At 40.8% G+C, this 16,656-nt stretch overlaps 1 protein-coding gene across 4 annotated transcripts in view; it reads right to left on the bottom strand.

The window, feature by feature from the left end:
• The window catches only part of Pbx3 (PBX homeobox 3), a 191,288-nt gene that overhangs the window by 24,447 nt on the left and 150,185 nt on the right, over positions 1 to 16,656 (bottom strand). For all 4 annotated transcript variants that reach the window (XM_038336555.1, XM_038336552.1, XM_038336554.1 and 1 more), the window contains 2 exons: positions 11,208 to 11,398; positions 5,516 to 5,651 (listed from right to left, as the gene is read on the bottom strand). In XM_038336555.1, the coding sequence (XP_038192483.1) occupies positions 5,516 to 5,651; positions 11,208 to 11,398 (327 nt within the window). The remainder of the gene's footprint in view (positions 1 to 5,515; positions 5,652 to 11,207; positions 11,399 to 16,656) is intronic.

A 16,656-nucleotide genomic window follows, 5' to 3' on the forward strand; every position in this document is an offset into this window, starting at 1 on the left:
AGGCAACTGCTGCCCTTACTTCTAGCACCTCAGGGTAACATGGCCTGTTACTGAGCTTGTTATAAATGGAACCATGATTCTCTAGCATTATGGAGATACACAGAGATGTAACTCGTTCTTACCGCTGAATCAAAGTCCAAATAAACCACACTGACTTCTCCACTTCCCCACTTGTGGATGTCTGTATCATGTCTTGGCTGTCATGACTATCACTGCTATAAACATCCAGTATGAATCTTTGAGAAAATATCTGTACATATTTCTATTAGGTAAGGTCAAGTACCAGTTGAACAATGACAAAGACTTCCTTGACTTAATTTTTTTTGAGACAAGTTCTTACTGTGTCAATTAAGCTGGCTTCTAACTCAGAGATCCATCTGCCTCTGCCTGAGTGTAGAACTAAGAGTACACACACCACCATGTCTGACTTTCTTAATTTATATACATAGGTTTATAATGAATGGTAATTACGTCAGTGCCTACAAACTCACCATTCAAATGGAAACACATATTAACTGCAGTGAAGTGCTTTGAATATTCCTTCCTGACTGCACTCGGCTAACTCTTCCTTTAGCCGGTTTCCTCCTTCTCCATGTATTTGATTACGTGTCTCGACTTCTGACTTCATGGAGATTGGCCATACACTTTGTATGTTCTGCAATCTGCATTTTCATTATATTTCTAGGCCACACTGACTGGAATTGACACACATTAAAATTCCTCCTCCCACTGGTGTAGATATGACACTGTGGGAATCCACTGTGTTTACCAGTGTTTTTAGGCAAATGAAAAATTGTCTTCTTCAAGTTTTCAGATAGTTCAGTGTTGCTGACTCTTCCAATGTCTTAGTATACCTTTCAGACGAGAGGTTTTCCAGGGCAATTTTATCTAGACATGAAACTGTGGGTTGACTGGCATGGGCACTTCTGAAGTGGATACAATAACCAGTCCCCTGGCAGGAGATAGAGGTCCCTGCTGCTGTATATAGGCTTATAACCCTGGGTATGGCTAAACTTAACTTTTTGCCAATCTAGGAACTTTAAGTGAGTTCACTGTAGTTTTTCAATTACGTTTTCCTGATTGCTATTGAGAATGGGGATGTTCCCATCTAACTGAGCACTTGTATAGTCTATGACATCACTGAGGTCTTTCCCACTTTTCAAATTGGTTGTCACTAGAAAGGCACAGAGACTGTAGGGCCTTTTCCTTATTAATTTATAGGACGCCTTCACATACTGGGACTGTAAGTATGGGTTGTCATGCCTAGCTCCTACTGATTCTTCATTATTAAACTATTTGCTGAAATAATAATAAAATTTCAGTTTTATATGCAATATCAAAACCTGCCCTGTTCTTGCCATCTGTTTTCAGTATTTGAAGGTAGATTTGCATATGTTCTGGTGTCTTGGTATATTTCTGCTCTAGAGCACATTGCTCTCTTTTCAAGACAGACGACCTGAAACAGAAATTCTTAACTAAGGGCTGGAGCCATGGCTCAGGTGTTAAGAGCACTGGCTGCTCTTTCAGAAGACCCAGGTTTAACTCTCAGCACCCACATGATGGCTCACGACTGTCTGTAATCCTAGTTCTAGGGGATTTGATGGTCTCTTCTAGCCTGTGTGGGTACCAGGTATGCAAATGGTACACAGACACACGTGAAGGTAAAACACCCACATAAAATGAAAAAAATTATTTGCTTTCACATCTCATGAACTTGAAGTAAAACTGTAAGGATTGAAACCAATGTTTTTAACAAAATAACTATTTTATCCACTTCAGAGATAAGGAAGAGGGATTTGCAGGAAAGTTGGTTTTTCAGACAGGAAGTAGGTGAATTCAGAAAGCTGTCACAGTTTAGATGAATACATACACTGACTGATGAAAGTCTATGATGAAGAGACAAGATCAGGAAATGTCTTAGACAGGCAAGGATCTCTATGTTATTTCCATATCTTCACCTGTTCCTCAAAAATCCCTAGGAGGATTTCAAAATACAACCTATATGTACTGGTGTGACCAGGTGTGAGGGTGTACACCTGTAACCCCAGCTACTAGGAGGATGAAAGGATCATTATACTCACAAATTCGAGGACAGCCTAAGCAAGACAGCAAGCCTTCATTTCAAATAAAGACAAGAAGCATAAAAAACAGGTTCTGAATTAGCAAAACGGTTCAGTAGTAAAGGTACTTACTGGAACCTACATGGTGGAGAGAACTGACTCCATGCATGTGTCATTGCGCACTGCACACCACCTCACACACGTAAACAAATACATGGTTAAAAAATAGTTCAGTGCAGTGACACAGGCCTAAATCCCCTCATGGAGGTGTGGGCAGGAGGCAGCAGCAGCCAATCTCAGTCTGGCCAGGCCATACTGAAGCTGCTTCAAGGCTTCCCAAAGCAGAGACACAAATGTGAATGAATGCAGCAAACAGCATTTTAGAACACCTGTTAAACGAGTTCCCAGTCTGCTTTAAATCTGATTTAAGTGAAATCTGAAGAGAACCTTCTATTGCTAATTCCCAGGCATATACTGAGTGTGTCCTAGAACTACATCCAAATTGCTACATACTACAGCTATCACAAAATCTGGATTATAGAGCTTTTGAAAAGGACGTAATGTCTGCTATTCCTGGTGCTGGATACACTGTTAAAAAGCTACAAACACAGAGTGGGAGAACACCTTAAAGGACCCAAAACATTCAAGCAGGAAAGCAGACCTGGCTGTCAGCTGGCTCAGCATATGAGCCCTTTTATTAGCATTTGGGGACATGCACTATGCTGTTTAATCTCTATACTTAGCTTGGCTGGGTTTAGAGTCATCTACAAATTGCACCCAGGACTGTCTGTGAGGTCATTTTCAGAGAAGTTTAATGGAGGAGTAAAGTCCACCTTGAATGTGGGTAGCACCAATCTATGGCCCAGGGTCCCAAAAGGAATAAAAAGAACAAGACACAATGGAGATCAAAGTTCACTTCTCTCTGCTTCCTGACTGTGAACATATTACAACCCACAGCCACATATTCCTGCCACCATATTTCCCTGCCATGAAGGGCTGTCTCCTTACACTGTGGCCTAAATAAGCCCTTTATTCCTTATGTTGCCCCTGTAGGGTATTTGGTCAGAATAACAAGTTCAACAACTTCAACGCCCAAGCCCCAGAAAACCCAAATTGAAACACTTTGGAGTTGCTCTTTCCTAAAATCTAGCACATTATACTCAGTGTTTCAATTGGCAGTCGGTGTGATGAAGCCTGGAAAGAGGCATTTTCTATTAGACATAACTTTGTACCTGGAAATCCAAATCAATTACAACACATTTGACACTGGCCATCCTGAAGACTCAAGTTCTAGCCCTAAAATCCAGGAGGAAGGAGAGGAAAGTTGTTCTGACTCCACACACACAGTAGCACATATGTGCCTGCAAACACACTAAATAAAACATTTTAAAAAGAAACTGGGCAGGGATCAAAATACACCACAATTTAATAAGCGAAGGAAATTAAGCCTTGAATGAAATCCTAATTACAAATCAAAGTTGCTCTGGAAACAACATTAAAACAAAAGTTAAAAAAAAAATCAGCCTAGAGTCGGAAGTGGTGGCCCCAGGCCTAAAATCCTAGCAGTAATGGAGACAGAGGCAAGCAGATCTTAGTGAGTTAGTTCTAGGTTAGTCAGGGCTACACAACGAGACCCTATGACAAACAACAACAAACAACAACAAAACAAAATCAGTGCAAACTCAGGATCACATAAGACATTAGTATAAGACCTTCGTTAGAATCCAAAGGGGATTTTTTTTTTTAATGTCTTGGGTTCAAGTGTATGAGAGGATTATATTTATAATATGGCAGGGTGTGTTGCTCTGAATGAGAATGGCCCCCACAAGCTCACGTTTGAATGTTTGGTCCCCAGTTGACAGAAGTGTATAAGAAGGACTGGGAGTTGTGGCCTTGTCTCTCTCTCCCTACCTGCAGTTATGAATGAGGATGTAAAGCTCTCAGTCACTACTCCAGGACCATGCCTGTCTGTTCCTGTCATGATGATCATGGACTAACCCTCTAAATCTGTAAGCAAGCCCCCAGTTAAATGCTTTCTTTTATAAAAGTTGCATTGGCCATGGTGTCTCTTCACAGCATTGAGACAGTAACTAGCACAGAAAAATATATTTAATATTTAGTTGGAGTATATTGTTTTAGAATTGTGATCATTGGTCCCTATTGAATGCTAAACTTTTGGAAACATTTCTTTCTTTTCTTTTTCTTCATTTTTTTTGAGACAAGGTCTCATGGTATAGCCTTGGTTGTCCTAGAATTCACAGAGACCCATTCGTCTCTGCCTCCCGAGTGGTGGGATTAAAGGCGAGAACCACCACCACTGAGCAAGTTAGCTTTTCTATAAGCTCAGCATTGCCAGAACTGGTATACTATCACTGTTCATTATAAAAGGAAGCGTTGCTTACATGGCAACCTATTAACAAAAATGTGAAAATTTGAATAAAGTTTTATTTTAAAGGTAGTTCTAGTTAGATATTTACTTCTATCCTTTAGTTACCGCATCAGGATGGGCTCCAAACTTCCCCAGGGAACAGCAAAATCAGAAGATTCTCAAGTGACATGAATGGCTTAGCATTTGCATTTCACCTATACACACCCTCCTGTATATTAAATCATCTCATAGTACTTATAAATCTAATATAATATGCTATATAAATAATTACCATAATATTTAGCAAATAGTCACAAGTCTATACCTATAGACACACACATACTGCTTTTCAATGGATAAAGGAGGAATATATATTTTTAAATTAATCAATTAATTATTTTATGTGTATGAATGTCTTGCCTGGATGCATGTCTGTGCCTCCAGTGCCTGCCTGAGGCCAACAGAGACCATAAGAGGGCATTCGATCCCCTGGGACCGGAGTGACAGATAGTTATGAGCTGTCCTGTGGATGCTGGGTCCTCTGAAAGTGCAGTAACTATTGAGCCATTTTTCCAGCCTTGAGGAAGACTGTCTTTATGTTCTTACAGATATAGTTAGTTAGATATTTTTGAAGTGTCTCAACCTACAATACAACTTTGAGTGAGAAGAAAGAACGGAACAAAACCCACAGGGTTCCAAAATTAGCACAACTACCCACAAGTGGCTCTCTGAACCCCTTGAAGCTTTCCCCTGAGAGTTCAATCTCCTTTTGGAACAAATAAACTGTTTTTTTATTGAAGCAGCTTGGTCAGTTATCTTGGTCAGGGAAGCAGGCCGACATGACACGTACAGGAAAGTGACCATGCCTCTCCCCATGGCACACTTACCTGTCAATAGCAGTTTGACACTTGGGCCGGAAGATGGATGGGATCTTTACTCATTGTCAGTTAGTGATTTTAAACATTACCTAAGCTTTGATTTCTTATATGCAAATTTAAAATAGCTTCTGAAGATGACAGCAGAGGAGGCCCTGGAGGAGTAGGCGTCCTGCATCCCAAGGAAAGCACAGCCTCATGAGATCCCTCACCTGTGACACTGTGATGCTGCATTTCTTGGCCAGCTCCTCTTTGGCTTCTTCACTGGGGTAGGGGTTGCTGAGGTGCGAGTAGAAATATTCATTCAAGATTTCTGTGGCCTGTTTACTGAAGTTCCGCCTTTTCCGTCTATGACAAAAGCAGGAAGGAAAAAGTAAGTCACTGCTATCGGTAGTACCCAAAGGAACAATTAATTAGACCATATAAGAATGTGGGCTTCTAAGTCATCAGGATGAGAGCTATGCGAGACTCCAGGCAGCCTCTGAAGCACAGCCCAGCTACAGCATCACTTAGAAAAAAAAATACAAGAAATATGAAGACAATTCACCTCATTCTTTATTCAAAAAGTTTATTCAAGACCTAATGTGAGTCTGGCAGTGGTGGCACCTGCCTTTAATCCCAGTACTCAGGAGGCAGAGGCAGACGATTCTCTGTGAGTTCAAGGCCAGCCTGGTCTACAGAGTGAGTTCCAGGACACTCACAGCTACATAGAGAAACCCTGTCTCGAAAATCCAAACAAACAAAAGCCAAAAACACCTAATATGTTCTAGGTATTAAATGAAGACACATGAAGAATGAAACAAACAAACAAAAGACATGTTCTAGAAAACTTACAGGCACCTGGAGGGCAGGAAGAGGGTATAAAGACATTAAATAAGAAAAATCAGTTTGGCAGTGGTGGCACACACCTTTAATCTCAGCACCAAGGAGGCAGAGGCAGGCAGTTCTCTGTGAGTTCAAGGCTAGCCTGGTCTACAGTGTTAGTTCCAGGCTAGCAAGGGTTATACAGAGAAACCCTGACTCAAACATCCCCTCCCCAAAGAACACAGAAATCAGCAGGTTTGCATCACAGTGACCACACAAAGTATCATGAAGGAAAAGTGTAAGAAGAAATGGCAGTGTGTAACAGAGTCACAGGACATGGCTATAACCCAGGAATGATTTCCTCGAAGAAACCAATCTGAGACCTGGAAATGCTTAGGAGTTAGACAAAGAGCAGAGGTGAACGAGAGTGAGCAGAAGTGCAATAGAACTTGGTTAGTCTAAAGAGCTAAAAGAGAATGTGGCTCTGAAAAAGTTGGGGAACATGGAGACAGCTGGGAAGAGAAAGAGGGGTCAGATGACAGAGGGTGTGGACCTCACAAGCTGTCCCAGGTTTCACTCCAAACACAACAAGAAGTGGCTGAGGTTTCAAGCTTTTTCTCTCTCTTCCCTCCTTTCTTCCTTCCTCCCTTTCTTTCTCTCTCTTTTCTTTCTTTTTTTTTTTTTAAAGTTTTTCAAAACAGAATTTCTCTGTGTAACAGCCCTAGCTGTCCAGGAACTTGCTCTTGTAGACCAGGCTGGCCTTGAACTCACAGAGATCCTCCTGCCCCTGCCTCCCAAGTGCTGGGATTAAAGGCACGCACCATCACTACTTGGTTTGCTTTCCTGCTTCTTAAAAAATTATTTTTACATTTGCTTTTCTAAATGTGCGTGTGTGTGTGTACTCACATACACATGTGTATGCACGATATATGTGTGGAGGCACACATGGCATTCAAAGGACAACTTGTGGAAGTTGGTTCTCTCCTACCATGTAGGTTCCAGGACTCAAATTCAGACAGTTAAGCTTGGTATCAAGAATTTTGACCCACTATGCTCTCTCACTTGCCCCACTTTTAAAATATTTTTTGTTTTGTTTGTTTTTTGAGACAGGGTCTCACTATGTAGACTTGGCTGACCTAGAACTTGCTATATAGATCAAACTCATAGAGATCTGCCTGTCTCTGGTGAGGCTATAGGCTTGCTGCACAGTTTCCATGTTTATAAAGTCACTCTGACACTGAGAACAGTTAGAAGAAGGCACAAAAAGAAATGCAGAAACCACTGAAGATTGAGCCTCACCGGTCAAGCTGGAGGTGATGTAAGCTGGTACATGGGAGGGCCACAGAAATAAGGTTCAAGACCTACTTAGAAGGGAGATACAGGAGGAACTGATGGGGCAGTGCCGGAGTGAGACGGGGAGAGAAGGGAGGAGAAAATACACACCAAGAAGGAATTATGGGCTTTTCAACTTAAGCAACTACACAGATCGTGACACAAGTTCCTCACAGAGGAAAGAACAGAGGAGCACATTTTGTTGTTTTAGTTGAAGGGGGACATGTGGGGCAAATATCAGGAATCAAATATTTATTAACAACATGTTTTAGGCAGCAAAAACATCACTTATATTCGGTGGTTATTATTTCTGTTTTGAAGAATTCCTGCCCGAAAATGAACATCTGTCAGATTTCACTTTAGATTAGCTACTCTGTGACTGGAAAACGCCTTCCCTAGATAATTCTCTCAACACTTGCTTTCAAATCATCTTAATGACTTTCTCAACTGCGATATCTTGCATTCCAAAAAGTGGGTGTCAGGGTGTGATTAGCTGGCTACCACGGTATCACTAATGTGGCAGTTAGGTACCACCCAGGCAGCACAGTACTGAGTCAGGGGAGCGATTAATGTAGGTTTGATAAAACCATCACATAGGCTTCTATTTTGAAGTTTCTTAACTTTGTGGAAGGTTAAATCATTGTTTCCTAGAGGGCAAGGGGAGCATCAGAATCTATTTGGTGATGAAAAGGGTAGAGGAACTAAAAGAAAGGAAGAGAAACCCAGTGAGAAGAAGAATTCCCATTTTGTAGGAATCACAGGTAGCTTGAAAACAAAACCAAAACACTGAGGTGGGACCACAGCAGAGGCACACCCTGCTGAACAGGTGGAGTAAGCAGGGCAGAAAATGTCCAGAATTGACACTAACTTATCAAGTCGAAGGCATTCCCTGTCAAGAGCTCACAGGAATGATTTGCACTAAAAACCTACTTTTGTAGCTGTGTGTGGAAAACTTGAAGACCAGCTACATCAGGCTTCTCTGTCAGAAAACAGCAGCAAGCTGATGCTGAGTGACAGCCCTCTTAGAACCAAACTGTCTGCTCTAACCTTTTCCATACCCCCAGTTTGGCCGTTCCACTCGATTCTACTGCATGGCTATGACATGAAGCCCAGAGACAAGGCCAGGGTAAAGAGAATAAATGACAGGCAGGCATTTGTTTGGGCAATGGGGAAATGTAAAGGAGGAATGAGAAGAAAACCTCTAGGAAGTAAAGTTTGACTCACAAATTCTTGTCCAGGGGATGTTTTGGCAAACATCTAAAAACCCCAGAGGACAGATTAACGGGCAGCACAGACTGAGCTCTATGTGAATTACAGCCCCTGAGTAGCAGCCACACAAGCTTATTACTGAATGTTTTACACTGACAAACACTTCAGGTTTGTCTAATGGATGTGGTCTTCCAGAAAGGCACACTGAGCAAGGGATCACCTGTCTGGGTAGGCATGCAGGCCTGGAACCTGGCTTCTTGGCACAAAGGGGTGGGTCACTCAGAGCCCAAACTCAGCGAAGGACTGAAGCGCAGAGTCTGCACTCACTGGAAGGCACAGGCCAGAAGATGCTCCTGTGCTTTATTAGTCTTTAGGAAAACCTCCCCTACAATATGCCCACTAAGCATATGTCCTGGGCTTCACTCCCCTAGGGTGCCACACACTAAATGAAGCAACCCATAGAAGACCATTCAAACGTCAGAGGATCAAGTATAGAATAGCCTCTTCATATTGTCTTCTCTGTCATTTCCTCTTTCTTCAAAGGACTTTTCATCCTATTACAATCACTGGATCAGCAAATAGAATTCTATTTGATGGCATATGTGTTACCTGCTTATTATCTGTCTCCTCAAGTAGAATGCAAGCTAGACTGGTACATACATTTGCTTGTCTGGTTAACTGTCCTACAGCACAAGTGAGTAACTGAAGAAGAAAGAAGGGAAGGGTTGGGGAGCAAGCTATAATGCAAACTAGTGAAAATAATTAAAATGTTAAAAAATAAACTATGGGTCTGGGAATGGTGGCACACACCTTTAATCCCAGCACTGGGAGACAGAGGTAGGCAGATCTCTGAGTTTGAGTCCAACCTGATCTACAGAGCAAGTTCTAGGCAGCCAAGGTTACACAGTGAGACCCTGTTTCAAAACAACAACAAAACCAAACAAATGAAAAAGCAGAAGGAAATGCATCAAAACATTTGCATCACGTTTTTTTAGAACAAAATTCTGGCTGTCCACATTTTCTAATTTATGCATTTTTAAGACTTCCTACCATGATCTTGGTGTTTTAGAACTAGAAACAACAGTAAGTGACCCCTAAACAGTCAAGTGTGGTGGCACCTGCTGCAATCCCAGTTCCTCTCAGTCTGAGGCAGGACAACCAGGTGACTGAGACTCTATCTCAAAGTAACAACTGTCAATGGGGCTGAGGGCGTAGCTCACTGGTACAAAGCTTGTCTGTCTGTCACGTGCAAGATCATGCATTCTATCCTCATTACAAAACAAACAAACAAATCCAACACAGAAAATCTTCACAACAACGAAGAGCAGGCCATACACAGAGAGCCTTCAACACCAAGAGGAGGGTGCTAATGTGAGTTACAGCAATGACAAACTATAGTCTTGTTTTAGTTACTTATTTATTTGATCTGTCTTTTGGTAGTAGGATAAAACCTAGGGCCTCACGCATGCTAAGTCTACAACTGTATTTTACCCCCAACCCAACAGGGGTCCATGGTGGTACTGAGGGTAAGGGATGATGAGACTGGGCTGTGGGGAGTGAGCCTGGGGATAGAGGACCCTGGGAAAAGGTCTTAAACTAGTTTATATACAAAAGGATGAGCAGGAACCACTAGACCAAGAAAGAAGAAAGCAAAAGCCAGTATGAGAGATGCCAAAAGAAGCCCAAGAGTCCCAGTGACAGCTCAGCAGGACCAGGGGATAAAGAATTTTGCTTAATTAGCAAAACAGCATATAATTAGGGGGAAATGTCTCCTGTTTGAATCTTAGACGGGTCTGGCATACAGATGTTCACATCCTTAGCCTTCCAACTGAGTCACTGTCTCACGTATTTGTGTTGTGTTCTGAGAGTGATATGAAAGTGATGGCTTCTGTCAGAATCCAAGGGGAGAAGCAAACAAGACAAAACAGAAATTCCTTTCCAAAGCTGGACAGACCCCTGGCTTGAGAAACATCCCAGAGGCATCTTCAGAGTCAGTGTGGACTAGGCCCTTGACAGCTCAGGAGTTGAGAGCACTTGATGCTCTTGCAAAGTATGGGTATAGTTCCCAGCACCCACATAGTGACTCACAACCATCTCCAACTCCAGTTCCAGACCTGACACCCTCTTCTGACCATTGTGAGCTCCTGCACACATTGGTACACAGACAAACATGCAGGCAAAACACTCAAACACAGAAAATAAAAATAATCTTTAAAATTATTTAAAAACCAGAGATTAAAGCAGAGTTTAATGAAAAAAAAAAACTTAAAGACTTTTGGCGTCAGAATGGAAAGGGCATAATTAGTCCTAAAGCCTCTAGCAGCAGCACCAATCCAACTTATTTCCAGAGTCACTTAATTGGCATCTACCTGAGTTACAACTTCTAGGACAAGAAAAGCTGTCTGATGCATGGGTAACATGAGGTGTATCACCTGCCTATTCACAGAAAAGAGCTCATAGAGCCAAACTGAAGAAGAATCTAAGATTGATCAGCCAGTTTCTCTGAAAACACACAAGCAAAGGGGGAAAGCCATGCAAAAGATTCATGGCCTCACATACCTGGCATCAAGGAACCTTGATCTTAAAATCATAACTGCTTCACACGTGCTTTGCTTGAGCTGCATCTGAATGGAGCTAAATTTCCGATGGATGATGCCCACCATCCTCTCAATCTCTTTCGGGGAAATGGGGCGCGTTCTACTCTGTTCTCGGAGAAGGTTCATCACATGTGTTGTAAATTCATTACATGCCTGTAACAGGAAAAAAAAACTCCTTAGGACACTGACACTTTGTATTATCATACCCAGACATTCACCCATCTGAATTTCCACCTTACTAGCAATAGCCAGCAGTATTAGGCAGTGAGTAGGGAAAGTGTGAACTAAGCAGCTGAGGAAGTAGTGGTGGCAGAGTTAAAACAGCAAGATTTCTGAAACTGAATGGCCAGACCCAAACTGCCCTTCCCACCTGGCCCTGCTCCTTGACCAAACAATACATACTATTGGAATGCACTGGCTGCTATCTCCTACCAAATGCATGCCCATGGCTAATACTAACTGCCTCCTATTTTCTGTAGGGTGTTATGTTTACTCAGCAAATGGTTACTGTAAGTAAGATCATGACGCTAAAACCCTTCCAGAGCTGCCAGGGACGCAGAAATGAGCAAGAGCAGGCTTCAGATATGAAGCATAATATCACTTATCACATAAAGAAACCAATGTGAAGGCTGATGGGAAGACGGTGATAAGTGTTTTGCTAATTCCAGAGGAGGGCCACCCAGAAGCTTCATGGTAGAAGTAGTGCTTGGGTTCTAAAGAACAGGAAGGACTTTTGAGATGAAGACAAAGGTTGGAAGAGCACAGCCTAGCAATACAGCATGTATTGAATTCAGGAGTGATGGCAGACAGAGCAGAACTAGCAGATTTCTGTTTGGTTTGGTTTGGTGCTGGGGATGATAAATTCACTGGCCCAGGGACCATGGTCCGAGTAAGCACACAAGCCTGTATACCAAGCATCCTAATAACATCAAGTCAAGTATCCACACTGCAGGCCTCAGGGAACAAAAGCCGCTCAAGGGAAGCATCTCAGTTCTTTAGGGGAGAGGCAGCAAGAGACCAAGAATCCAAACTGAATCTGGAATGTTTTCACTAAAATCCTCAGACACCATCTTTTTAAGTTCCCTTTCTTGTATGTAGTGCACCTACAGTGCTATGTAAGTGGGCCTACACTGCAAGCCAGTACTGGTAAATAAACAGTGGTCTGTACCCTGAATGAAAAGAGCATCTACTATCGTAAGGCCACAGGAAAAACATATTCTGAAGCTGTGATAATGTCCACTTCTCTCAATACCACCCATTAGAGCAGTGGTTTCCTAACTGCTCACTGAAGAACTAGCCTTCACTTACTTAAGCTTTGCTATATGCTTTCTAAGAAGAGGTAGCAGTAAGTCCTGCTCACCTTTAATTTGAAGTATTTTTCAAATGTTTTAAATTCATGAGAAGTGGCCCATGTTCTAGGACTCTTCAGAGTGTAGTTGTACAATATGCACAGCAGGCATTCAGTGAATACCTACAGGTTGGTAGGCTTTTGTTCTACAACTCAAGAGTGAGAGTTAGGCTGGCTAACATCCATAAACCCAGCAGCCTGCACCATAAGCAAAGGTGTCTAAATCGCATTCCTGGGAGAGGCTTAGGATAAGATTGTTAGGAACCTCCTGAAACTCACACACAAGCCATGTGCACTGTGTATTTCTGAGGGAAGACACTGTGGGGTTGGTTTCTTTTCTTCTTAGAATCATAGACCTTATGTTTTTTAAAGGTCAGTAATTATTGTCCTGATATTCAATACAGTAAAACATTAAGGAATTCTGTAGATTAAAAATAGTTCTTAGGCTGAGCATGGCAGTGCACAACTTTAATCTCAGCATTCAGGAGGCAGAGGTAAAGGCAGATAGAGCTCTATGAATTTGACATAGCTTGGTCTACAGAGTGAATTCTAGGTCAGCCTGGGCTACAAAGTGAGATACTGCCCCAAAAAGGAGACAAAACCAAAAAACCAGAAGTTTTTCTGTCTTTAAGGAAATCAAACTTTTAAAAAGTAAATATAAGATTTTCCCATTACACTATCAATCTGGATTTACACCAAGCTGAAAGCAAGTGGCCACATGGCCAAGAAAGATATGTATATGTTTCCTGTGCTTTCCCTAAGGGAATGCTTATATCATTTCCAAATTCTGTAATATGACAACCTCAGCCTCTAGTTTTCTCATAAGTAAAATGAAAAATGTTGAACTATTTCTCACAGGGTTAGCAAATTCTATAGTTCCATAGAATGCTAACAGATGGTCCAAAGGTACAGTACGTTTGGAAACTGATGAGCTAACTCAAGCTGTGAAATATATATTTGCAGGGCTCCTGAGTGTTTCTATGCAAACATATGTGCACACTAAATCCCTAAGGACAGTCTTTCTAACTTCACTCATAATTGGCCACAAGACCTTATATCTCTGGAGTAGTGCATCCCAATAAAACATACAGTAAGGTATATAAATTTTTTATTCTCTATGAGCCAACATTTAAGAAATCAGGTAAAATTAATTTTAATGGTATATCTTATTCAAACAATTCATGAATAACACAAATTTCAATATACAATCAATGCTTTAAAACTGTCCCTGAGGTATTTCATATCCTTTTCTGCACTTTTTCAAACCCAGGGTATATTTTACATCTTAAGTCAGACTAGTTTACTTGGCATACTTCACTAGCTGCCTGTGTCACTGGCTCTTGGCTGTCGCATGGGACAGTACAGCACATTCTGTGAACCAATGGGTTTGGTAATCCTAGTTCGTCTAATATAGACAGACAGACAACAAACAAAGATCACAACCATACTGTCACATAGACACATAGGCTAGCCTCATTCAGGTGAGGATTACAGACTGTCCATCTTATTATATCTCAGCCCTTGAGCATGTCTTTAACGTTCTGTGTGACAAAGGGGAAGCACACAGAAAGCTCTTCTGCATATCAAAAGGCAACTGGCTCAAGAACGCCTATTGTATGATTAAATTCATAGTTTAGTCACTTTTCCCCAAAATGTTATTTCTTTATGAAAAGAAAACAGATAAATTATTATTTGGAGTTGACTATTTGGCAGATATTTGCTCAAAAATGAACCAAGTGAGTTGTCCATCACATAGACCTAAATAGCTGGCAGAATTTGTGCCAATGACAAAATTTTAGTTTTAAATGGAAATTTGGATTTCGGAAAACTTGTGACCTTGATAGTTTCCCTAGAGACTTTCTGAGAGTCAGTGTTGACATTAGGGAGTCTATTTCATACTGTATAATGATGTGCATTATTACACACAAGATAGCCTTAATCCAGTGAGTTAATACTTCCAAAATGATCAATGCACTGGACTGCAAAAGCATTGTGAGTGCATAGTGAGGAAATCTATTCAAAGTACAAATTAGACTGATGGGTGCCCAAGGAGCACAGCACAACACACTCATTCATACTGTTCCAGATTACTGCCCACAACTGACTGTTATAACTGCAACTTGTTGTGTTGCAGTGTATAAAAAAGGATATCCACAACTATCTGAAAGGACATGGAGATCTACCTATCTCTTCTCTTTTTCAAAGCGTAAGCCCAGAAATCCTTTGTAAACAGGGATGTATGGCAACAGACTGATCATGGAGGTGAACTCAGAACAAAGCTCACGTCTGTCATCAAGATTAGTGTCTGCAGAGAGCACTGCTCTTCTTCTCACACATACTGAAGTTGGTTTTTTTTTGTTCGCTTTTTTTTTGGGTGGGGGGAAGGGAGAGTCTCACTATGCCTTCCTTCTTGGAACTTTTTATGTAAACCAGGCTGGCTTTGACTACTCAGAGATTCACATGTCTCTTCCTTCCAAATATTGGAATCACCACACCCAGCTGAAGGTGTTTTTAAAAATTAAGTTAAAAAATTAGGCTAACCTGTAATAGCTTGCTACTATTTTTAAGTAATTAATATTTCGAGTGTTTGTAGCTTTAATTTCTATTATGATAGATATCAATAGATAGAATCTACCAAGCAAAAGCTTCCCGGGGGTGGAGGTCTTCAAAAGTGTTGCATGCAAGCTGTGGGAACCGTTTGCTGGAGAATAGAAGCGGTTCTAGCTTTCTCACGGCACTCTGCGAATTCCTGTAAACCGACTCACACACTATGGTCCCACCCATCGCAGGGCACATGTCACTGCAAGAAATCAAGACATCATGTGTATGATTCTTGAGATAGTAGGATGCGTATTTTCTCCATTCCTAATAAGCATCCTGAAGCTCACAAGCGAAAAAGTAAAAGGTTAAAAGAAAATAAAAAAGTTTTTCCATTTAAAAACTCATAATTTCCAAAAACATTGCTGAACGTTTCACAACTTATTAAACGAAGACATCTATGAATGAAAATGCTGATGAGCAATTTGGCATTAGCCCAGCATTCACAGAACTCAGAGCTTTTCTTTAAGCCAGTAGTAGTTCATACATGATTAATTAGAACATCTCATTTATGTGGTATGCACTTTAGCTCATTACTCTAAGTAAAATTTGTTAAGTATTTACATTTAGATAATTAAAATCTGGGTACACCCTTAAGAAAGATGCATACACTTTGTACAAAGTGATATTTTCCCCTACACCATTGAAAGTAAATTACAGCCTCATTCTCATCATCATCTGTACTGGTTTCAGAGGAAAGCACAGCAGTGCCTCAGCATCTACTCTTTAAAAGGTGTGTTTTCATCAAAACATATAACAGAGTAAATGCTCAAATGATTCCAGAGCAGTTTGGATGCTGGCCACACTGCAGGACGTTCACATATCTCCCTGCACCCAAGACTACATCTCTACATAAGAGACAATTTTCATCATCTTACTGTTTTTCCAAGTGGAATTATCAGTTAAAAACTTTCTAGTAAAAGGTATAATATAAATGCAAATTTACTTAGTTAACTCGAATATTTAGGAAAAGGAGTTTTGATTTCTTGAACTTTCTGATGAGAATATTGGCAGAATCCCCTTCTGCTCTCAATTCAGCTACTAAAAACTAGGATGAATGTCCATGTTTTAAAACATGCACAATATTGATACAATTTACCTATGTCATGGAAAGCTTCATCTGATAAGACATTTTAACCAATTCTTATTATAAGCCCCTTTCTTCGCCATTTCTTTCTCTTTAGAAAACAGAAACCATCTGATAATCCAGGATTTAAAATATTTAGATCTTAGATAATGCTCTGATGATATTTTTGACTGGTAAAACTGTCTTCTTGATATTCAAATATATTTGAGATATCTATATGCAGTGTTTTTCAAAAAAATTGTAATGGTGGTTTTTTTCAGTTGAAATTCAAGACTCAACACTTTTCCTATTCTTTTAAATACACAAAATTGTATGTGAAACTGTGAAATCAGACAGAAGACAAGCACAGATTTGAAACAAAGTTTTTAAATGGTTCAG

Source organism: Arvicola amphibius, chromosome 7 (assembly GCF_903992535.2).
Source record: "Arvicola amphibius chromosome 7, mArvAmp1.2, whole genome shotgun sequence".
Lineage (NCBI taxonomy): Eukaryota > Metazoa > Chordata > Mammalia > Rodentia > Cricetidae > Arvicola > Arvicola amphibius.